We start from the raw sequence: 25,872 nt of genomic DNA, 5'->3' as shown, positions 1-25,872 counted from the left end.
TTGCAAAATAGTCATTAATCAATTAAAATTAGGCAGAAATCATTGCTCAATTTAGCAAAGTAATAACTAATCTAAAAGATAAAAGTTATTTCAACACTCCTACGTTATTTTAGGCATCATGAACATTTTTCTATGGATTGAAATAAGATTAAATATCCCAAATATGGCAAGTATAACTGGAAGGTTTAAACAAATTCATAAATCAAGTGATTAAACCTTAATTGTGATTATTGTCTATCTGTAAAAATCGAAGTGTTAATATGATATTGCTTAATTTATAGATATGAGTCAGCACACTCTCTATGTAAAGGAACATTCAATGAGACAGCATACAAATGTAGAAAAGTATTAATTTGTTGTAGAATAAGTTCAAAAAAATGTTTCTAACTAAAAATAAGTGGAACATATTTTAAAATTAATAGTTCATTCATTAAAATTCAGAAATATGAACAGAAATAGCAAATATTTTTTTTTTATAAAAAGATTTTTTAATGCTTTTATCAGCGCTCTATAAAGAAAAATTTGATAGCAAAAATCTCGTGGTCAAAACAAAAATCGTAACAATGTGAGATGCATATAGAAAAGCTTAAGTTAAAAAGTTAATCGCTTTTATAAAGTAATTTATTTCATTATTTTAAAGTAGTCGATGTATCCAGAAAAACTTTAAATCAGTTAAAAACGTAATTGCTTTTATAACATAATTTTATTTTATTACAATGAATGTTCAGGATATTTTTTCTTCAAATATTCAGTGTCGCTTTATAGCTTTCTATTGTCTTTTTTTTATGTGTATGTCTCACGCATTTGCAGTTTTTCAGGGAATGTCGAAATTTTAGATAAACATTTATTTTTTCCTTTTTAGTTCACTAGAATTACTTTAAAAAAAAGTTTTTCATATTGATTATTTCCAACATTTTAGTCTTTATTTCACTTTGTACTTATTGTGGCATTTGAAAAGGATGTAAAATACCTAAGCCTTATCTGAGAATCGAATATAATCATCCTAGTGTTGCAACGCCACAAAGAAACCATTTTATCATATTTATTAAAAATCGTTCAACTTGTAACTGTATTCTAAATCAGTCACATGAAATTTCATCACGGAGAATATTACTTTTTGTTAACTTTTTAGATTTCTAAGAATAAATAATCCTCTCTGTGCAATCTATGTATTTAATATTTTATTTGAGCAGTCAATATTTTTCTTCAAATTAGCAATATTTGTATGCTAAGGATATCGTTTTTTAATTTTTATCTCTTTATAATAGTTTAAATTTCTTATAACGTTTTTATCAAAATACATAAAAAACAAAACTAAACTAAAGAAAGCGTGAAATTTTGATAGGAACACTTTATGTAAATTGGCGGAGCATTTAAAATTCATCTTCATTTTCTATAAATATCAAAGAATTTTTTTCCAGTGATTACATTATCTTAATTTCATTTAATTTCCTGGTTTCCCTTTAAGAATATATCTTATTTCTTACTATTTATAGCAATAATAAAAAAAAATTTATTATTGTTATAAATTCTTCTTTTTATTATTTGTTTATGTATTTCATAATTTATAGTTACACAATCTAAAAATTAATATCAATAGTTTGAAATAATTGTTTTCCTCAATTGATATATCAACTGATAATTTTCAGCTCTAAAATAATTAAAATTCATTAAATTCATTAGAAACTAATAAATAAAAAAAAATTTATAAACTTATATTAGGAAAAAGACCTTCACAAACTTGAAGCAAGCAAAGTTAAGTAAAAGCATGTTTTTAAAAAAGCACCCTAGCTCTTTTTTCAAATTTAAACTCGATCATCCAAGGAAATATATAAATTTAAACTACAATTTTCTGCCGAATATCAAGTATTGAACGATACACATAAAGTAGGTCTGATTACAAGCATAAGAGGTGAGAAAAAATATACCACAATATTTTAATATACCACATTACACAATCACCAAAGGTGTGGTGATTTGAGGCTGGGAGGAGAGTGGTGACATATAATAGCAGGAACAGACTTTAACTCGTTTAAAAAAACTTTCTCAGATATCGAATCAAAACCTTGTGATTCATCCTAAACCACCATAAAATCTTATGGTTTTTCTAGGATTTTTCTTCATATTCAATAAATATTCACATGTGCACATTGTGTGTGTGTGTGTGTGTGTGTGTGTGTGTGTGTGTGTGTGTGTGTGTGTGTGTGTGTGTGTGTGTGTGTGTGTGTGTGTGTGTGTGTGTGTGTGTGTAAAGTAAGAGACAGAAATTTTTTCCTTTAGTGATTTTACTAAGAGATTCTACTAAAGATTTCTTTGACACGTGTCGATTTAGGAAAAGGGATTCTTAGGGAATGTTGAAAAGATTGCGTAGGTATCAGGATTTTTAGCCCTTCGCTCTTGATATGCTAAACAAAAAAACCAGCAATTTTTTAGAGAGCGTGTTAAAAATAATTAAATAAAATGGGAGATTTGGATCAGAAAGTAAGAGAAAATGCTAGAATAAAGTAATTTGGACTAATTTAAGATGAAAATTAGATAATTAAATAGAATTTCAGTTCAAATTAAGAGACACCATTACATATCCATATACAAGACGAGTTTTAGCTAATCTGCCAAATAATGGATGTTAATTGGAGAACCTAAGTAGATGATAAAACACTACAACAACCCTGTCCTATATATTGCCGTTTGAAAGTTATGGCGGATAAGATGAATATGCTCCCTACTGGGGGAAAAAATCCTGACTTAAAATAGTTTAAAACAGACCTACACTTAAACACGTTTTTAGAAAGAGCAGTTTTAGTTTGTTAGTTAGTTATATTAATTCCCGTTTTTTTAAAGCAGCACTAGGGCTATTTTCGAACGGACCTTTTTAATTTTGAACCACATTCAGATGACGAGGACGACAACTGAGCTTACAACTCCCCCTCCAAACTTCCACACCTCAACAGTGGAAAGACATTTGGCCCCGACAGATTTAACATGCACCAGACACGCTCAATTTCACTGAAGACACATGGTTCTTCAGTGAAATTGGGTCTCGAACTAGGAGCTCTCAGGTCCCGAAAGGTTGTGAAACAGTAAGGAAAACCTTATACTATGATGATGCCATTTTCATGAGGATACCTCGATTTGAAACCAAAATACAAGCGTCGAAACCTTAGCTATAACCTAATATCAAATTGTCGCAAAATTTTTTAATTTCAATAGCTTTCGAATGATCTAACAAAAATCATTAAGCGATTATATGAAGTCACGTGATCCTTCCACCCACTCACCTACCAATCACCGATATCACTTATTGCATTTGCTGAGTAAATTAACTTTTCATTTTGAAACAACACGAGAATTATTTTGGGATTGACTCGGTAATTTTTAATTGAAATTATAGATGGGAACAAAACTTGAATAAACATTTCCTTTCCAAACTTTCACACCACACTTGCGTGAGGAAGTTTCACTCTCGACAACAAGATTACCATAGATCAAGTTCATACATATAACAGATCTTTAAGAAAAAGGGATTTCGAATCCTAAACTCAATATTTTGAAATCGGAAATTCATCATTAAGACACCATGGCACCTTCACAAATTTGAAGTATGGATTTTACAAACTAAAAATATTACTAAAATGCATGCTGTAAATGGACATCCATCATGAGTGTATTATGATCCTATGATTGTTCTACAATGTACACCAAGTGCACCGTACACTAGATTCATACATGCAACAGAGTTTCCGAAAATACTGAGCTTAAGGTTCGAAATTCCATAGGATCACGATTGTTCTACATTGTACACCAAGTGCACAAAAGTATTGTTCTGTAATTACCGTACACTAGATTCATACATGCGACAGAGTTTTGAGGAAAAGGAGTTTCGAACCTTAAACTCAGTATTTTCGAAATCGAGACTTTACCATTAGGACACAATGGCACCCTCACAAATTAGTACTTATTTTAAACTAAAATTGTCGCTAAAATGCATGCTGTAAATGGACATCCATCATGAGGGTATCATGTCCTATGATTGTTCTACAATGTACACCAAATACACATAAGTATTGTTCTGCAATTACAGTACACTAGGTTCGTACATACGACAGATCTTTGAGGAAAAAGAATTTCGAATCCGAAACTCCCTATATCTAAAATAGAATCATTAGGACACCATGGTACCCTAACAAAATGGAAATATAAATTTTAAACTAAAATTATCACTAAAATGTATACTGTAAAGGGACATCCATCATGAGCATATTATGATCCTATAATTTTTCTGCGATGTATTGAAATTCGTTCTGCCCTTACTTCAAATAAATCATATCTTAAACTTTGTAGAGATAAATAGATTAATTAATTATCAGAAGGATTTCAATCAGTAGTATATGATATTAGTTTTCGAATACTAACTCTGGTGAGGCATTAAATCAATAGTAAACAACAGAAACTAAACTAATGAAATAGAACCATAAATTCCAACCAGTTTGGTAATATTTCCTTAGAATTGGCAACACATATCACTGTAATAACGGGCGGATTTTTCGAAACTGAAGATTAATTAATGTGTTTTGTTGAATTTTAAGTCGGGTAGTTACGAAATCGGGATTTTTTCCCTGCGTTTCTGTCACAATAAATCATATTTTTATTTGCAATGTCGGTAAGTTTATGAACTAATTATTTTCTTATTTAAATGTAAGAAAAGGAACTTTTTGAAATAGATTATTTTATCTGAATGTTGAATTGCTTTCATTTCTTGAAACTACGAGTAACAGCAAAAGGTAACTAACTACCTGTAAAAACTGCCCAGCTCTCCTATTTGTCATAATTTCCTTTTGCAATTTTAATAGAATTTAGATGCATTAATAACATGTGAATTTCTAATATCTAATGTAAATCAATAATTGTTTAAATACATAAAATGCAAATAAAATGAGCAAAATTTCTTCAGAGAAGTAAAAGTATTGTCGTTAAGAAACTGATTTATGTAAAAAAAAATCGATGTAATTCAGGTATAAAATAAATTCCAATCTATTTCTTCAAAAAAGTCTTGCTTAATTTACTTATAATCAGTATTTTGCGAAAATTATTTTAAAGTATTTAATAAATTAAACAGTTTCAAGTGCTTTTAATCCATTTCATTTTTCAACTCTACTCTTATAAGTTTTATAAAATTAAATCATAATAAGGTATTAGTAAAAGTCGTTGTAGACTTTGTAGATATGGCTATAATATTTAAAGTTAAAAGAACTTCTTAGTTATAAACATACACTATATGCAACATATTCAAATCTGATGTACAGTATTTTAGCGCAAAAATACTGTACGTATTTTAGTTGCTTCATAATTCTATATTTTTTTCGTTTAAGTATTTAATAGTACATTGTTAAGTGAAAATTACCCTTAAAAGCAATGGATTAAAAAAACAAAATTAATATTTTCTATTTATAAAATTATTAATAATTTCTATTTTTCAAAACGCAAGATTTATTTTTAAGTCTGTGACATGAAATAAAATTATAGGATTTGATACAAAATTTTGAAATATTACTCAATTTTTATCCATGAAAATATCATAAGTCATTGTAGTTGTTCGCTGATTCCTTTTAAAATAATCGGATTGGTCTTGGATAATTTAATTTTCCTTTCCGAATTTTTCATCGTGACTCCTTAATTGGTGTAAATTGTTCTATGTTTGCTTGAAGAAATGTAATTTTCATTCTGGAATAAAATATCCAAGAGAAATTCAATGTTCTGTTTTAAATTACTATTTAGTTTTCTTTTATAGTTTTGTTAAAATAAGGAAAGTGTTACTAAATACATAGAAATATAGGATGGCATTCATATTTATTCTGTGAAATGTTAGTATTCACAGAATAAATATGAAAATATTTGTAATCGATGTTTTATGTAAAAAATAGTTTTGCAATTTAAACATATAATTATTAGCTTTGCTTTTAAAACATTTTGGCTTACTTTAAGGCTACTAGTATTAAGGTGTAAGTACACACTTAGATTTTTTTTTAATTTTAATTTTAAAAATCCAGCTTTTTCACAGTAGGTCATTAATATATGTTTAAACTCATTTCAGTGAGAAAAAAAACCATATTACACTCATTATTAATTAATTAAATATTTAATGAGCTAATTAGCCTATTTTTGAAACATGATATCTTAAATTCTAATTTGTACAGACACACAATTCTAGTTGGAAATTATGTCTAATATTAGCCTTCATGTTGTCTGCCTCAAACAAATTATAAAAATGTATAGTTTTTTTTAAACAATTTTTTCATCAACGATGAATAGAAAAAACGAGATTTTTTCTCTAATTTTAACTTTTAAACAGCTATTAAAAATTTATTTCTATAAATATAACTTTGATTGAGGCCCAAAACATTTGCTATTTCATACAGATTATTTTGATATATAAATAATTGTATTTGGTTCATTTCTTGTTGAGTTATGATTGTTTGAATGAAGCAACATAGTGGGAAAATATCATTCTTCATAAAATGAGTTTTAAAAACACCTTAACTAGAGTTTTTAATGAAAGCACCTCAAGAAAAATAATTATAACTCGAGAAATATTTCGAATATTGACAACATCTTGGTATCGCTTGAAAGCTAAACGATCAGAGAACATTATTAAGCAATAAAAAAAAAATATTCGATATTTTGAACGATTTTCGAAGTTTCAAGTGTGTCATACACCTTAACGAAGAATGATTTTAACGTCATTCATAAATATTTAAAATTTAGCAGTATATCATTGATACTAAGCAAGAAAAATGAACTTGGTCTAATTTCACTGGTCTAATATTTCTAGGTAAGTCCATGAAACCAAACCGTCCAAAAATAGACCAAACTTTTGGTCTATTTTCGGACGGTTGGCACAATTAAATTGTGGCTGGCGAAAACCCGAATGCTAATTTTAATGCGTTTCTATTTTAAATTTAAATAAAATTTAGTGCGTTTTCTATTAAGTTTCATTATGTAGTAAAGAAAATTTATTGTGCATTTAAACCTTGCCTTTTTGATCTATTAATCCCATGTTTTGGTGCGAATCAATTTATATGTGCAAAATCATATTACAAATTCAATTTATCAAAGTCGTTCCCTCTTTGCGTTCTCGGATTCATATATCCATGAACTTCCTGATTGACACTCAATTCAATAATAAATTCGGTATAAAAATTGGTACACGTCTGCGATTTCGATGATAAAACTTCATGTTAAATTCCCCCATCTGCCCTTTAATAAGTTTAGTATAAAATTTAAAGCAATCCTCATTTCTGGTGGGAAAACTATCAAATTTTTATTAATCTAACGTAATGCTTTTAATTTTGTTTACTTAAATGAGGGTAGATAAACTTCCTGTAGACGTATTTCATACAAAATTTAACAGGTGTTATACTAGTATAGACTTTATTGGACTAGTTTTGCGTTAAGGTCTTGCACCAACCAATTTGTAATCCAATGAGTTTTTGAATCGTCGTTCTCACGGTCTGATTAGCATAGCTTACTCTTAACTCTTATTTCAACCAGAGAAAACTGCAGAAAGAATTGAGTGTTATATTGTAATAATCATCTGATCTACTTTCTTGTATTGAATGTAATGAAATTTCTGAATTGGCATATTAATAACTTGTATATATAATCTAAATGCTTATTCTTTGTAGGATAAAGACTCCGATAGGTCATCTAAATCATCGGTTAAATTGCTTGAATTGCCGAAAAAGGTACTGGACTTTATTTTCTATTCTTTTCTTATCTTTTCAAATGCAATCAAATTTAAAATGTTTTCGTCTAAGATTTGCATAATAAAATTTTTTGGATAATTGAAAATTTTGAAGAGCTTCGCTCTCCTATTAAATGAGACCTTAAGTTTATCCAAATAAATGTAACCGTATTAACAGAAAATGGGCAACACTGTTACGATATCTTTTCGCTATTGTCCGGCATTTAGAACATAGAATATCATGAAGATATCGTACAGTATTTTATCCGAATTAAGTGAAATGGGAAATATTTGTATTCTAATTGGAATATTGGTCATTTCAATAATGAAATCGATCAAATTTCGTCAGATGATTTTTAAAAAAAACTTCCAGCTCCAATAACACGCCCTATTTCCCTCAAATATGTTGAAATCAAATTTCGTATCGTGGTCTGGATTATCTTATTCAATTCAAAGAAATGGTAGAGTCCCTCTCACAATGATAATAATTGCGATTTTCTGGAAGAACGATCACCATGATTGGCATTTATTGCAACTGAATATTTAGGTTGGTTGGTTGATGAAGTTTATTGGCGCAAGAACCTTTTTTGATTAAACTGCGCCAAACATACGGTAAGATTAATCCTATTTTTAAGGTTTAAAAATTTCTTTCTGAATTGCATCATTTTCCTGAACTTGTCAACCTGTAAAATCTACAAAGCGTAAGAGCATGGTAAAACAGAATCTAAAAGTTATTTAAGAATCAAATCGAAAAGTAAAAGCCAATCATTTTTAAAAAGGTGGGGATGGGGTACTTTATGAAGAATATCTTTTAATTTAATTTGAGGAGAGTGAAAGTAGCGAATTCGTTCATTGTTAAATTGTGGACATTCTATTAAAATGTGAAGAACCGTCATAGGACACTGACATGCTGTACATCGGGGTGCGGGTTCCCCCAACAGCAAATGTTTATGTGTGAGCAGTGTATGGCCAATTCTTAATCTGGTAAGAATGGTATCAAATTTTCTACTAGGCAAACAAGGCCAACAATCGATTAGATGTTTTATTGTTTTAAGTTTATTTGCCTCTGTAAGATCCCACTGGATTTGCCATTTGAAATGCAAACTGGATTTAACGTGGAATATTTAGGAAAAGTTCGGTTACGAGTTTAAACTTTTACTTCAGAAAATGTGATACAATTATTGTAGAAAAATGAATAAATATAGCAAGAGGGGGAAATGTAAAGATTTGAACTTTGAATCTGAAACATCGTAGGGTAATGATCGAGGATTAGTTTATTCATCTTTCATTGATTACTTTCTAGTATACGTAGTATCGAGAAAATATTGTAATCGCCAAAAAATTAGAACACGAGATTTCAACGAATCTCCGTTTCATATCTACCCAAGTTCAAAAACTATATTTTTTAAAAAATATGCCCTTCTGCGACAGAACTCAAAAACGCCGAATGAAATTTGGATTACGGTCATTTCACCAAACATGTTATTTCTGTCGAATTTTGAGCAAAATTCGTTCAGTGTCATTATGTCTGTCCAACTATTCGAACAGATAATAACAAAATGAAGAGGGCTAGACAGAAAAAATTCGAGAATTAACATCTATAGAGTAAACATTTATCAAATTTTGAGCCAAATTCAACCAGGGGTTGACCGTCTATTGGTCTGAACTTTCAAAAACATACAAATGCAACAAATCAAAAATGACACGACTTAAATATATCAAATTTGATTTGGAATTTTGAAGCTACAATTGTAGTTTTGAGTCAAATTTGTTTCAATGAGTTCAGACGCGTCTAAAAGCATCACATGATAGATTCAGTAAGTCAGCCATCTAACTCTCCGACCCGCCACGAAGGCACCCGGATTTAAACCATAAAAACTTAATGACCGGTCCACCGCAACACCAACATTGGTGGGAACTGTGGTTGAGTCCTAAGGGCCGTCACCGGCCACGGTACAACCCTCCCCGAAGGAAGTACGTCCCGTCATCGATGGTAGGAGTCGGATCCCCCACCTATTAGTGTACCCTCCAGGGTGGCGAGATCCAACCACCATGCCGGAAGCATCTCATCCTCGTTCCGAGGTGCCCCCCAGGGGGTTCGATAGATTCGGTAAAAATGCTCAATTCCAAAGATTCATATTTCATAACCATTTGCACTCCAAAGGTTCATACTTCGCTACTATTGTAAGCCAATGCCATGCAAGGTGTTCTCAGGGTTTAACACATTTCGTTCATTCAGTGTTTTGTTTCAAATGGTGGAATTCATCAAATTCTCTAACATATTTATTAGAGAATGAAAGTTTTGGGAAGATCATTTCCCTTGGTTTTTAAAGTGTACTCTTAATTATACTGCAATGATAATGCTTACACAGAAATGTATTTAATACTGTTGCAACATACGTGAATATAAATAAGTACCGAGAGATCTAAACACTCAGGAAATGTCTTCCAATAGTCAGTTTTTAAGGATAATAAGATGCGATTTGAACTGAGATCGAAGTTTCCCGCCATTCTGAACTGAAAGCAAAATAGAATTTCTGAACAATTTTGATTTCATCAACATCCACGTCAAATGTTATAATAATGGTACCTATATAAATGCTGTATCCAATGAACAACGCCTTTTTAAATTTCATCATTCTTTATGAAAATGAAATTCATTCTTTATAAGATGTAAAAAATCCCAGTGCATCATTGGGAATAAATCTCTTCATGCAGGATATGCGAGTGGATAAAGGATTAATGCCATATTCTGTATTGGCCAAAATTACTCAAATGTGAAGCTACTTGCGCTTTGATTTCGTGTGCCAAGAGGTAGTCAGTCCTTAGTTTTAATTAGTGGTCAATCAGATAACAGATGGTACACGAGCAATGAAGCCCTCAGGAAGTTTCGAGGCACACAAGCTAGTCTCATCGAAATATATAGACAACTCTGCAAATTATATGGATCTCAATTTGCTTTTTCTATTTCAATCAAAACTTTTTATTCGTGAGTTTCTGCTTTTTGCAAGTTAATCGTTTTTTGTGATTAGCTAGATTATAACTTTAACCTTTTGAAGTGGATAACTCTAGTTATCCTTTGTGAACAAGATAACTAGAGTAATTAGAGTAATTTTGATGGATTTTAACCGACTTGGACTATGTTATAAAAGTAAAATCTTGGATGAGTTCGTAAATGGCCCATCTAAAACAAAGGGGGTGGAAATGGTGGGTGTTGAAATTTTTCATTTCATAACTTTGTCGGTATTGAAAATGGAAAAATAATTCCAAATAGCCAAATGAGCGCCTCATTAAGACGAACAATTTTTGTATTTAAAGTTTTTCGATAACTGCAATATCTCAGGAGCCGGGTCTTATCTCAGGAGTCAAAAGCTGAAGTGATTTTTCACGCCCTAATTTTGACTGTTTCTAACATCTACCATTTATGCTGTCAGATAGTAACTCAGATGTAACTTTTGCCGTCCAGCTTGCCTAAAGGATTTTTTTTTCTCTTTAATAAGATTTCAGAGATTGTGATAAGTGGTGCTATTTTTTAAGCATGAATGTGTAAATAGGCAATGTTCATTGATCAAAAATTTTTAATACTTCAAAGAAAGATATGTTTGGAAATAATGTTATCAATACAGTCAAGCTTCCTATAACGCGGTGAGTGCGTACCGCGTTGTATGGAAACCGCGCTATAAGAAACTCAGAATTAGTACAAATCGCATCATTCGTACCGCGTTATATGAGAGACCAATAAATACAAAAGACAAGCGATATACTTTTTTTTAATCCTTCCCTTGTTTCTTTTGTGTTTGGCATGATGCAAATCTAGGGTTAATAATTACTTTATTATTATTATAACAATTGAAGAATATTACTTACAGTATTGTGTAATGTCCAATTATAAACCACAAATTAAGCAGCAAAAAGCTAAACGAATGGACGGTGCAGACAAAATTTTAGAAAGAATGGGTCACCAACGAGACGTACTGTGAAAGAGCTCTGAGACGACTCAAACCGATGCCGTAAACGGCTAAGAGATAAGCTTGAATGTTTATATAAACATATCCAATTAAAACCATTCATTGGGTGCACGGAAAGAACTGATGGGACGTGGTTGAACGGAAACCGCGCTGTAAGAGTACCGCGTTTTAGGAGGGCTGTCGCAATTTCAGCTCCGCATTATATGGAAACCGCGTTCTGAGAATACCGCGTTATAGGAGGGTTGACTGTAATTCATTCTTAGAAGGTTGTATTTATTTCTATAAAGTCATTGTAAGAAATGTTCTTTCCTTTTCTTAGGAAGTTACCTCTAGTAAACCATTTAATCCCAAGCCTTTTTTGGCCACGTTAGTTGGCCAAGAGATTAACGTTAAATTGAAATGGGGTATGGAGTACAGAGGTAAACTGGTATGCGCCGATACCTACATGAATGTGCAGGTAAATATTCCTTCGCTTTTTTTATTTTAACGTTTTTTTTTTTTTTATTTATTCTCTGCTGGAGATATTTTAAAGAAAATAAATTGTATATAACGTCTTTCTCTGTTTTAACTGAAAAATATATGGAGGGTCAGACTTCAACGTACAAACTGTTATTTGGAGGTAGGAAGTATCTATTCATTCTTGGATTCGAAGAGTCTCCTCTCTTTTAGGCATGCGTCAAGAAGCATCTATTTAATCAAAACAGGGGTAAGAAGAAAGATGAGAGATGTTTACATTTAACAATAAAGAGAATTCGGATTATACGCAGACTTAAGAAGCGTAAAAATTGAAAATAACTCATGATATTGTCGATGAAAGTCACTAGTTCACAATGAAAAATATTTAAGAACAATTATTATTTACTGTAAAGAGCCTTAACTATTTATGACAAATTTTAAGGCCTTACTCTAAAGAACCTTAAATGATGGCGAATAAATGGAAGGCTTTTGTTCTTAAAATTTGGCTATTCACTCTTTACAAAACAATTTTATGTTAAAACACTTTAACTTGTTATTGAATTTTTTTCCATCACATTTGCGATTAACAACGGTAGATAATCTCAGTCACATTTAAATATTTTATAAAATATTCTTCGTGCCACTCTTGAAAGTTAGTTGCGACTTGAATTAGCCATGTAAGCAATCGGTACGCAATTTTGAATTAAAGTAATTTAGATAGTCAGAAATGACACAACACTCATATAATTTGGAGGGGGGGGGGACAATTATAGAAAAAAATATTTAATGGGGTGGGCAATCAAGGTTGAATTTTAGAAATGCAGTCATCCTTCCGCATTTCACCCCTTAAAGAGGTAGAATCGTCGAAAAGCGGTAGCCTCGGATGCTTTTGGTTCTGAAATGAACAGTACTAAAGGGAAAAAAGGCAAACTATGCTTAAAAGTGCCATCGGATGGAGGTAGAAGACGCATTTCACCATCAGTGTTATTGGAATCCAGTATTTGCATTTATCATTGAGATCATTCAGTCCGATCATTGGGTTGCCTTTGTTGAAGAGAACGAAGCTCGAAAAGATTTCAGGGTCGACTTTTAATTTTCTGCGATATAAAAGTACTGTCTATATGCATTCGTGGTCTTTTCAGATATTTGCATACAAATATATATATATACTAGCCGCCTTTGGCGACCAGCCGGTTCGCCAATCTTAATGTTCGTTAAAATTTTAATAATTAAATATTTTATGCAATTCCAACTTTAATAGATTCTTCAGCAAAATATTTTAAAACTTCAAATTTTGATAGCCATATAATTCACTCATAATATTATAAAGGCCTTCAGTCATAACATGATATGTATCTCTAATTTTCTGTTACCCCTCGTAGAATTTATGCTTTTAATTAAAGTGGAAAGGATTAATCTGCAATTAATATAATATTTTTACTGAAACAAAGCATTTTTTTTAATAATATGATTACTGATAATAGAGTCACTGAGCGTTTAAACTTTATGGGCACTAAAGAATATCTTTCTTAATTTATGTAATATCTCAGGAATTTGTGAACAAAATTTTCTCAGATTCATCATGAACAGATCGATTCATTAACAATGTTTCATTTTAAATGCATCAAACACTAAGAAAATAAAATCAATCGTTTAAAATAATCGGTCTAAAACAGGTTTAAAAATACTACTTAAAAAACGATGTACTTAAAACTATAAGCATATACAAAAAATATATATAACTAACATAAATACAATTTACTTACAAAAGCATGCAACTAACCTAAAAATAATTTAAATCATCCGTTGATAGTGGTTGTCATGACAACAATCAGAACAATGGGCATGGGTGAATTTTCTTCGCCAGTTTGGTAACGCAAATGCGTGAATTTTTCTACGCCAGTTGGGGTAACGCTATGCAGATTATACATTTTTAATTTCCTTTATTCTGTGTTATTTTAATTCAAAAGTACTTCAGAATGAATCTGAAACATGGATTAATTAACAATGTTTAATTTTAAATGCATAAAACATTAAGAACATAAAAAGAATCGTTTGAAATAATCCACCGAAAAACGTTAACCCTAGCCTCATTACTGTTGGGAGAAAAAATAAACTGAAGCCTTACTGCTTTGGCGGTGGGGAAAATGGAAGATTTTTTTGGCGAAAAAGTTGACGGTGGGGAAAATGGAAGATTTTTTGGCGGGAAAGTTAGTTTTTAATTAATAATTAAAATTCCAATTAAAATTTCAAAAAAAGGGACCCCAGGTGCACATTCCCGACCTCTAAGGTATACATGTACCAAATTTGATAGCTGTATGCCAAATGACCTGGCCTGTAGAGCGCCAACACACACACACACACACACACATATTGAGCTTTATTATATATATATATATATATATATATATATATATATATATATATATATATATATATATATATATATATAATAATATTGTCACGTAGATACTTTAAGTGTGAGACTCAATGAGACACACCAGAAGTAGAGCTAAACCAATTTATAAACTCAACTCTACAGTGACTAACAAATCTTCTGCTTTTATACTAGCAGGGAAAGTTCCAGAATACTTTTCTGGTGACAGTAAGAAAAGTCCAGAATACTTGTCTGGTAAACTAAAGAAATGTCCAGTATCTTCTAGAACATGAAATAAATGGAAACATAAAATCAAGGGATTAAATATTTACATGTTCTATGAATCGCATGGTCTCTTTCGGGATTCGAACTTAAGGTATCTTAATTATGAGACCAGTGCTATGACCCTTCGGCCATGGAGATTCGACTGCCTTTCTTCAATGCGACAATATGACTACATAATTTTTTTAACACACTGACTGCGCAAATTCGCCTGATAATGATAGATACGCCAGATAATATGCAATTGTACCAAACCATCTGTTATTAGATGACACCTTCTCTACTACAGTTAAGATAGCAAAGGAGTCATCTAATTAGATAGATGGCCCGCATATCAGGAAGGAGTCGTGGCAGTAAAAATGTTAATATAGATGCTGTAGAACGCGGAAAGATTGAGGAAGGGAACTAGAACTTACTGTGAATTTTGTACTGTGCAAATCCAGGCTGTGAAATATACCATACAAAAGCAAATTTTACTGAATGTTTATTTGTAAATAAAACCTGTTTTCAGATATTTGTAAAGTATTTGGGTGCGTTTTTATTCAAGTGTCTGTAAAATTCATCTTAAAAATGGTCCTTATACGGAACTTTATTTAAAGAAAGTTTTTTTTTAATTTCTCATTAAATATACTTAGTACATTCAAATAATACTTTAAAAATAAGAATAGTTTGAAGTTTATAGTAAAAAAATTAGTAAAATTTCTCTCTGGTGTACTTTTTTAATCATGAAAAGTATCAAAAAATTCTCAGCCCAGAGGGAAATAGGAGTTATTTCGACTGCACATCTCAAAGCGTTAATATTCCAAGTGTGCATGTATAGAAATTAAATTCATTGGGTACATATTTATTTGGAAAAAAATTCTTGCATTTGGAATGTACTTAATTTGATGTGCTGAACAATATATAAAATTTTCTAATTAAAAATTTCATTATCACTTTCATAAAATTACTGATTTCTGACAATTTAGTGAAGTCTGTCACAAACAACGTTCACTGAATCACTGGAAGAAGTGATTCAGTGAACGTTGTTTATGACAGGTGTCCTCTTGCAAGTGACACCAATCACTCTTGCCATGAATAAGAATATACTTGGTTAATTTTGTCTTCGTTTGAATGACGAATGAGACATGTCATCCGTAATTTACGTAAAACAAGTGCATGGCGAGTCTGTCGTTGAATGTATCCAAGGGTTTAAAAATGCAGGCTTTGTTGCATGCATGTTTATCGCATCTGTCGGAGTCATCTTGGGTATTTTCCAAAACAATGTTAATTCCAGTAATATTGCTGCTGCAAGTTTATAAATAGTTACGATATTTGTGAAATTGCAAGAATTTTATTTGGCGATATTTTGGAGGAATTTTTATTTGGCGTTTTGTAGTTATCGTGCGAATTTCACTTGTTCTTGGCATGACATTGATTATTCGTGTATTATTTAACTCATTTGGTTGGCATTTCTGAGTTTATATTTCTAAGCAATTCTGGTACGTCTTTGTGCTTTCTATATCTCCTAACAGTTTTTAACCTTATGCAGTCGGAAAGATAATTCGATGCATAATTATTCACTTAATACATGGACCTGTTTATTGCATCAAAAAATAAATACATGCAGCTGCTTTAAGTTGAGTTTCCCTGAAAAATGAATATAATCATTTTAACATTTTGTAGGTATTTTTAACAATTAAAATTTAAAATAAATGTCAAAATTATGCACCGTCTTGAATGGTGGCTGAGAGAAGACATTCGACTGCAAAGGGTTAAGTTATATTTTGAATTATTTTGTTATTATTTGTGGGAGGACATTGTAGGTCATCTTGTAACAGTAATGAATAAAATATATACTTTGAGAAAATATTCTCGCATTATCTGATATACTTTATTCATTTCATTCTAGAAAATGATCGGTTAACTACCATCGAATATACCATTAACATTGTCACCACGTGTCTCACCTGTGATTCACGCCTGCAATCTAATTGTACCGAAGCATCGAGTTAGAATACCTCTTTTCTATTATGAGAGATACCAAGGAAGAAGTCGTCTAATTAAAGAGATGATCAGAATATGAGCCTTGAACGGTAGTAGTGAGGGCGTTATTACGTTATATTTCTTTAGGCATATTAGGTTAAAGTTATAAATGTATATGGTTACTTCAATCTTTTACTGCAAAATTTCTGATTATCCATTCGAGTTTATGCACAGGTGTAAAGGAAGTGCAAGTGTAAATAATTCAAGAAACATGTTTCTAGAATTCTTGAAATAAATTGCAATTGCTTAATATATGATTTTATTTATTTCTCAACAAAAATACCATGAATATTTACAGTAAATTGAATGATTAAAAATCTTGAAACTAATGATTATGCACTTTTCAACTACTTTAAAATAAGGAATACCTTTTACACCCCTTTTAATTTAAAGTCAGGATTAAAAGTTGCTGCATCCTCCATAATCCCAAAAGTTAAAATTAGACTTTTTCCTAGCTTGAAAATGCCGAGGAATATATCGAGGGTAAAACTCTCGCAAAGATCAGGAAGGTATTGATACGCTGCAACAACATCCTGTACGTCCACAAGTTTGACCGAGCGAGATTTGAAAAAGAGCAGCGAGAAAGAGAAGCGAGAGAACAAAGGTATGAGGAAGAATAAATGAGGCTCCAGAAACAAAGGTAAGTGTCTATATGAATTACTCTACCTAACAGAAAGAAACGGAATTTATTTTATGAATGTATTAAAAATTTTTTAATTTACTATGGCACTTGACAAAATTGATTTAATAGCTCTTTTTTTACTTTCTCGTATACATTGTATAGAGAAAGTATAGTAATCGTCAAAAAATTCAACTCGAGATTTTGACGGATCTCCACACTTTAGGGCCGCGGTGGCCTAGTGGTAAGGTCTCGGCTCGTGAGGGCTTCAGGTTTGATTCCCGATTCCACCGAAGAACCGTCGTGTAAAGGGGTCTGTTGCACGTTAAATCCGTCATTGCCAAACGTTCTCCCGCTGGTGTGGTGTGGTGTGTAGAGAGGGGTGCCAGCTCAGGTGTCGTCCTCGTCATCTGACCGCGGTTCAAAATTGCGACATCCGTCCCAAAATAGCCCTAGTGTTGCTTTACAGCGGAACGCTAATATAACTAAACTAAACTCCACGTTTCAGACTCCCACACGCCCTTCCTGAATTTGAAAAACACATTTTTGGGAAAACCTCTGAGACAAAAATAACTCAAACGATTTGAGATGTATATGAAATTTGATATACGGTCTTTGTACCAAATTTGTAGACTTCTTTCAAATTTTGAGCACAATCCGCTAAGAGGAAATCCCTCTGTCCGACTGTTCGAATACATAATTCTGCGATCACTAGAAAACGGAGGTTAGATAGATAAAATTCTATACACAGATTTAATATCTATAGGGTAGACAACTGTAAATTCTGAGCCAAATATAACTGAGTTGACTGCCTGTCTTTCTATACTTTCAGAAACATGTAAACATAACTCAAAGACGCAAGGATTTAATTATATTAAATTTGTTAGGGATTGTGGGACTGCAATTGTAGTTTTTGTGTCAAATTTTTGTTTCAATTGATTGTGAAAAACGTTTCTGAAACACAAATTCGATTGTTGGATATTGTTAACCGCATGCAGAAATTAATCGCCAAATAACTCGCCAAGGATGACACAATAGATTTATTAAAAATCGTCTATTCACGTTAAAGGTTAATATTTCCTGACTATTGTACGAAAAGTGTTCTCAGGGATAACACTTTTATTAGAGAGTAGGCGAGAAAGTTTTGGGGAGACCATTCCTGCCGATTACTTTCTCGTATTTGAAACATACAAATAGAAAAATGTTATGATCATGAAAAAAAATTCAATCGAAAAATATTGAAAATTCACCACATTTTAGAACTCCCAGAATCTGAAAAAATATTTTTAGAATTCTTTCTGTAAACATAGTAATTGAAATACTTTCAACTAGATGGCGTTAATTTAATAAATCTTTACACAAAATGTATAGATTTCTATCGAATTTTGAATGAAATCCTGTCGCAGGGAAGTCTGTCTTGCTAACATTATACAGTGTACATAACCATATACAGTGTTATAACCATATACATAACTATAAACGTAAAAAGCTAGAAGAATAAAATGTTATTTAATTTACCTTCATTAGAGTAGATCAGCACCGAAATTTAAATCTATCAAGACCGTTTCTCGGTTTGTACTTTAAAATGAACGCAAACGCGATAACTCAAATGCAACATCTTAAATAAATGAAATATGGTATTTGATTTTGTTGCTGAAATTTTGGCTACATCCAATTCTAGTTTTAGTAGGTCCAATGTCGTCGAGGGACGTGGTGGTAAGGTTTCGGCTTATCAGCCGTAGGGTTTCAGGTTCGAGACCAATTCCACCGAAGAACCATCGTGTAAGGAGTCTGTTGCGTGTTAAATCCATCAGGGCCAAACGTCCTCCCGCTGGTGTGGTGTGGTCTGGAGAGGGGGTGCCAGCTCAGGTGTCGTCCTCGTCATCTGACCGCGGTTCAAAATGACGAGGTCCATCCCAAAATAACCTTAGTGTTGCTTTAAAAAGGAACGTTTATATAAGTAAATTAAACTTAACCAATGTCTTCCAAAATGAATATTCTGTTTTCTTTACTATATTACAAAGCACAGAGCGCTCAAGTGAAAACTTTAAAAATAAAAATGAGCTCTCACGACCTTCACACACGGGTACAGGGTTCATAACTTTATATGAAGCAGCGGGGGTGACGCCATCTAAAAAAATCTAAGAGAAAGAGAGCCACCCCCACCAGTTTGAAGCATGGAAACTAACGACGAAACAGCTGTTTGAAACATTACTCATTCTTCAAGCGAAACACAATCTCCAAGAATAAATCCGATTATTTTAATAGTTTGTTCAAATGTAAAACCAAATAATATTGAAAATGCAGTTTGTGGATTTGACATTCCATTTTAATGTTCGGAAAAAAAATTATAGATCAAAATATACTATCGAGTATTTTCTCCAATTAATAAACATTTTATTAGAAAAGTAAATATTTTAAGTTATATTTTAAATGATTACGCCAATCGTATAGCCGATTTTTCAAAATCGTCACTTTTTATCACTTCAATGAAGGGAATATTTACAATATGACAATTTTTTTAAATCATTCTTAATTCCAGGGCCGGATTATGATTTCTAGGAGTCCTTGGTGATGCAAATCTGGGGGACCATCTTCGCCTCCAAACTTCCAAAACCAATTTTTTAATATTCTTAATTATATGTGAGTAGTTTTAAGTGGCAGACTTTAAAAAACTGAAATAGCAAAAGGCATAATTGCATATCATTTTCTGAAGTGCCCATACATCGCGTATAAAAAAAGGCAGAGCTAAAAGTTCAAATTAAACTAAATGGTTAAAAAAAAAAGAAACCGGAAACTTTTATCACTAAATATTTTATACGATCTGGCATTTTTAAAGTTATATAGTTAAAAAGAATTGATTTATAAATTTTACAAATGTATTTAGGAATATTACCAGAATGTTTCAAAATTAATTTTAACAATACTTGATTTTTATTTGAATAAGTTCGACTGCACATTCTTTATATTATAAAATAACTTTCAAAATACCTTTCAAATAAACAAATTTGAATGGATCGGTTTCCTTCTGAAGTTGTGCGGTCCCCTGGCAATTGCATACTTTGCTTATTTAATAATCCGTCCTTTGTAAGATCACAATTTTCACATATCTCTTCTATGCACAAGTTGTATATGAAAACTAGGAGCATATTTGATCTGGTTTCGTAAAAAAAAATGTCCTCTTATTGATGTAGCAAGAAAGTTTTTGAAGAAGGAATCTCGTATATACTATCATCTAGCCAATTTAAACTTTGGAAGTTCATTCTGAAACGTTTTAGGGCTTCAGAATGGATATTAATGGACTAAAAAGCTTGAAATTCTTTTATTTGCATTGATGTCATTTTTAAGAGAAAAATGACTTTAATGATGGCAAATTCTTAACACTTTGACTATTACGTGACTCACATACGACTCGCATCATACCAAACCATGTAATTAAATGACCTTTCCTCTAATGATAAAGCAATGAAGAATCGTCTAATTGTATGGTTCGAATACCAAGCGTCAACATTGCAAGTGAAAGTACAAAAATTTAAATGTTGGTTGTCTGCTATTAACAGTCTTGGTATAAAACTTAGAACCTAAAAGAAACAAATTTACAGTTTGTAACTTGAAAATGAATAAAACATACTTTACTAATCTGAAAAGTTGTTTACAAACGGTGATAACGTAGTTGATCAACATATTTATTCCTTTTGTGAATGATAAATGAGCATACTAAAATGACCTTTTTTCTTTTTCAGATTTATGTACATTTTTCATATGACATTCGGAGTACCATGTTACAGAACATCTTGTATAGTCAATAAATCTTTTCTTTGTGAAATCTTATATTCTTTTGATTTGAAGTTAGATTTTTACTTGCATGCTAAACATTATAAAGCAATCAATAATAACACAATAAAAAAATTGTACACATCCAAATTGTACCAAACCAAATATATTATGATATAGTCAATCTTATTAAATTCTCATAGCCAAATCTAAACGTGAGTTTAATCAAACTACGACAAAGAAATCTTAGTGTGTATTCTAGGCTTAAAAAGGTATGATGCGATACAGTGGCTTTTAGGCTAGAACCTCTTAAAACATTCTATTTGTGTTTGGATTCCATCCTATATTGTATCTAATTGATATCCGAATAAAATTTAAGAATTAAAATTGTTTTGACCCTTCCGAAACATACATATAATCAAGAGATGCATACGTAGGGATGTAACATGTATTCGAATTTTTCCCTGAGGAAGCTAAATATGTGTACGAAATTTTATTCATTGTTTATAGAATTTTAGCTCTACATGTCTTGAAGTTATGTTCACTTCTATTCAGACTTCCCAAGAATGGATTTTATTTAAAATTTGATAGAAATCTGGCAATTTGGAACAAAGGCCATTTGTCGAATTTCATCTAGTTCAAACCGTTTTTCAGTTATTGTATTCGCAAATAAGCAGAAAATTTACAAACCACTTTTCCATTTCTAGAAATTCTGAGTTACAGAAATTCGCCAATTTTTGTGATTATAGTAATGAAACGTTTATAATGTTTTACATTCTTGAATAGTTTTGCTTGATACTTAAATGTATTTTCTTGAAAATAACACGTACATTTGGGAAAATACAAATGTCAAGTTCCTAAATTTCTTTGTGTAATGCTAATAATATGCTGAGGTTTCAATTAAATGACGCCCAGCTTACAGAATTCTTGTCAATATATTAGGGAAGAATTGTATTAAAATATAAATACTTTGAAGAAAAGAATATTTGTCGTAAATAATTTTTCGATGTGCATATAAGAAATGATAGATATTTTTTCTTTCATAATTTCGAAAACATAAAGGCAATTTTAAAGAAAAATGTAGGCCTGCGGTGGCCTGGTGGTAAGGTCTCGGCTACGGAACTGAAGGGTTTCAGGTTCGAGATCCGATTCGACTGAAGAACCGTCGTGTAAGCGGGTCTGGTGCACGATAAATCCGTCGGGACCAAAGATCCACCAGCTGGTGTAGTGTGGGAGGATATAGGTAGTATAGGAGAGGGGAGTGCCAGCTCACGTGTCGCCCACGTCATCTGACCAATTCAAAATTACGAGTCCCGTCTCAAAACAGCACTACTGTTGCTCGGAAAAAAATTTCGATTTTGCAGTGAAATCAAGTTATTAAGAGAAGGTCATCGATAAGAGCATTGTCAGAAATGAATATTTTATAAAATTGAGTCGATGAATAATTATATTAAATTGTATAAAAGTACTGGTATTTACTTATAAATCAAATAGAAAATTGCAATGAGGAACCATCTATATATTAAAAATAAGGAAGATCATCGAGACAATCGCCCAGGTTCAACTAATCTGATTTCAATAATTTTTGTTTCATATGAAAACTTATGACCTCTAAATGTGTCAAGTATTGCCTGTATTCTGCAACACTCTATTTTTAGAAAAAGTTAAAGTTTCATTGTAAATTCTGTGTAGTGAAAACCCTTGAGAATTTCTAGGTGTAATCAGTCCACCAATTTCGAAAATTTTTGTCTCCTATAAATACCCAGAACCCCTCCATATGTCATCAATAATTATTTACAACCACCCACTCCATTTTGAAATACATTGCCAAATAAAACTTTGGCATAGTTGTCAGTCTCAACAATTAGAAAGACCTCGCCAATTTTATTCGCCAACTTGAATATTTCGCCACTTTTAAGGATAGCTAATTAATCAAAATAGTTTATAAATACTGTTGAATTTTTACTCATAAAAAATATAACTATAGTTAAAAACATTAATTAGTCCAATTTTATTAATCTTAAGTCTTTGGTGACCATACTAATATTACTATAATTAGGCTGCACGAATTTTAATGAAATACATTTTAACAAAAAAAATTAACTGAAATAAAAGTTGACGAAATCGGTCAAGTTATTGAAACTGTCCCTCTAAGTTTTATCTTTCAATATATCTTGGAAATAAAGTTGAAGAAAGTAGACGATTCATTATAGAGTATCTAAGAATCAAAACTTTCATACAAAATAAAATTTAGCAAATTTTTTCAATTTTATAAAAAAATATCAATGTACAATTGGTATATTAAATATTTGATTTAGGGGTTTCAATTGGCAATATTAGTACAGACTCCCTCCACCCTCACCCACCCCATCCCCAGAGAATATACAGTGAAGTCGTGATTTTCAAATTTCTTTTGGGAAATAAAACGGTACTTGCGAAAAGGGTATCATTGATTTGGTATGAAATTCATTTGATAATCAATTGATTAGAGGCATATTTTCAATGCAGCAGTCAAGGCAGCGGCATATCGCAGCTAAGTTAAGAAGGGGCTGCAACTAGGTAGATTGGACAACTTTAATTTCTTAATTTTCAAAAAAGTTTGCAAAACAAACACAAAATAGATTGATAAAATGTTAAAATATTATTGACATTTTATCAAGTTAAATTGCTCAGACGTCAATACGTTTCATTGCATTTAATGAGCTATTAAAGTATTGATGAAACCAAACATTTGCTTCAATAATATCTACAAATACAGATGCCAGGCAGTCTGGAGTTATAATAAGTAAATAAAATCAAATAATATTCACAAAGTTAATAAAAAATAACATGTTAAAATTGGTTTTAAATGTGAAACTAAATTGACAATCTTATTAAAAGAACGCCTTATAAGGCCCGTAATGTGCCTGCCTAAGCTCACCTCTACGTATGACACTGGTAGCACTTATTTCATTTAAAATAAAAACTGGCGAAGTCGGTGCAATATTTGTAACTGTGATATTGATTCTTTGCTTCTATCAAATAAAATAACAGATGGTCGAAAAACAGGTCGCCGAAAGCGGCTAGTAAATATTGATTTTATAATAATTATATTTTCATAATTATTCGAATTGTAACAATATGTTACTAGATATATACTGTATAATTAAAAGCCTCAGACCGCTTTCATGTATAGCTTATATCGCAGATTGGAAAAACTGATTAACTTAAAAGTTACAAAAAAATTTTACTGCTTTTGTATCGAAAAAAAAAAATAGCTTTAATAACTTTGCAAATTGTGATAAGAAGTAATTTTTAAAAAACAATTATCTTTAAAAGTTTAATACTTTTTTTTCACATATTACTACTGTGAATATCTTAAAAAGATCACATACTTTTGTAAACACATAAATTTTGCTTTACCTTTTCATATTCATACATTGGAGTCCCCGAATCGTTCTCTCGCGTTTCAATTTTCATTCGAAAGGCTCGATTTCACGGCACGACCGGCCGAAGGGTGTCGTTCGAAATTTGTACTAATTGCCTGGGAAAATTCTTAACTGGCCGTTGTCGGTTTTCGTCTCTTGATACCATTTATTCACATCCTTATTACCACACATACACGTGCCATTGTGAAAGTGTTAAAACAAACTGAGAGAATCGAAAGCAATAACATACTTAACCTTGCACACAAGTGATTTAAAATAACATCATTACTATTTTTGTCTTTATAAATTTCTTCCAATGGATTTCAACATTTTATAGCATTCATCTCCTTTAATAATAATTGTGTGTGTTTGTTTGTGTGTGTGTGTGTGTGTGTGTGTGTGTGTGTGTGTGTGTGTGTGTGTGTCGGCCTACAGGGCCAAAAAATTTGAACTGCATCTACCAAACTGAGCACACATATATATACATATACCTTGGAAACTGGAAATGTGCACTTCGGGGCGACTGTTTTTTTTTTTTTTAATTTGAATCAATTAAAAATTATGTTGAATTTTGGTGTGTGTGTTTTCCGCCTTTTCTGAAAATATTTTTGTACAAAATTAAATTTTACTCCGTTTCAAAATTTAAAAAAAAAATGTTTTGTAATTTAATAGTCGTGTAAAATGTTTTCTTAATTTTATTAAAAAAAAATTAAGGGTTTTTTTTTTTTTTTGTAATTTCAAACAGATTACATTGTTGCTTTGAAAGAATCATTGGCCATTGTTATCAAATTGTAATTATCACATCACGATTAAGAACCACTGACCTATATTTATCAAATATCAAATTTTAGAAAGCGGAAGGGGACCTCAGAATTGTTTTTTAATTTTAATTAAAATTAATTAAATTAAATAAATGCTTGGGCTTTTGCCATTCATCAAGTCATTAAAAAGTCATTGTGAATTATTGCCATTCATCTGTATACCACTGAAGAAATCAAATTTCTTTTTCAAAATTATTCATTAATTTAGGTTTTGTACAATTTTTTTTTCTGGATATTAAAAATTTTTAAACAAGACTTCTGTGCAGCATTTGCAATAATACTTTTCATCCTGCAATAAAATTTAATTCGTTTTTGTTTTTCTCATATAAATTAAATCGCCTGTTTTTCTACCTTTGCTGAAGGTTAAGAAATGAAAATGGTTTTCTCTCTCATTTCTTTGTA

At 31.3% G+C, this 25,872-nt stretch overlaps 2 protein-coding genes across 2 annotated transcripts in view; one reads left to right on the top strand and one right to left on the bottom strand.

Annotated features, from left to right (window-relative positions):
- Window positions 1-24,738, bottom strand: part of LOC129968120 (solute carrier family 52, riboflavin transporter, member 3-A-like) — a 95,382-nt gene extending 70,644 nt beyond the window's left edge. The window contains exon 1 of the mRNA XM_056081939.1: window positions 24,645-24,738. Coding sequence (XP_055937914.1) covers window positions 24,645-24,701 — 57 coding nt within the window. The 5' untranslated portion in view covers window positions 24,702-24,738. The remainder of the gene's footprint in view (window positions 1-24,644) is intronic.
- Window positions 4,517-21,321, top strand: LOC129968121 (small nuclear ribonucleoprotein F-like). Its single transcript, XM_056081941.1, has 5 exons — window positions 4,517-4,660; window positions 7,683-7,742; window positions 12,029-12,166; window positions 17,305-17,489; window positions 21,212-21,321. The coding sequence occupies exons 1-4, from the start codon at window positions 4,655-4,657 to the stop codon at window positions 17,467-17,469; spliced, it is 369 nt and encodes a 122-aa protein (XP_055937916.1). The 5' UTR covers window positions 4,517-4,654; the 3' UTR covers window positions 17,470-17,489; window positions 21,212-21,321.
- Window positions 24,739-25,872: the final 1,134 nt, after the last annotated feature.

This window comes from Argiope bruennichi, chromosome 5 (genome assembly GCF_947563725.1).
Source record: "Argiope bruennichi chromosome 5, qqArgBrue1.1, whole genome shotgun sequence".
NCBI lineage: Eukaryota > Metazoa > Arthropoda > Arachnida > Araneae > Araneidae > Argiope > Argiope bruennichi.
Note: the sequence above shows the minus strand (reverse complement) of the source record. Positions and strands in the feature narration are given on the sequence as shown.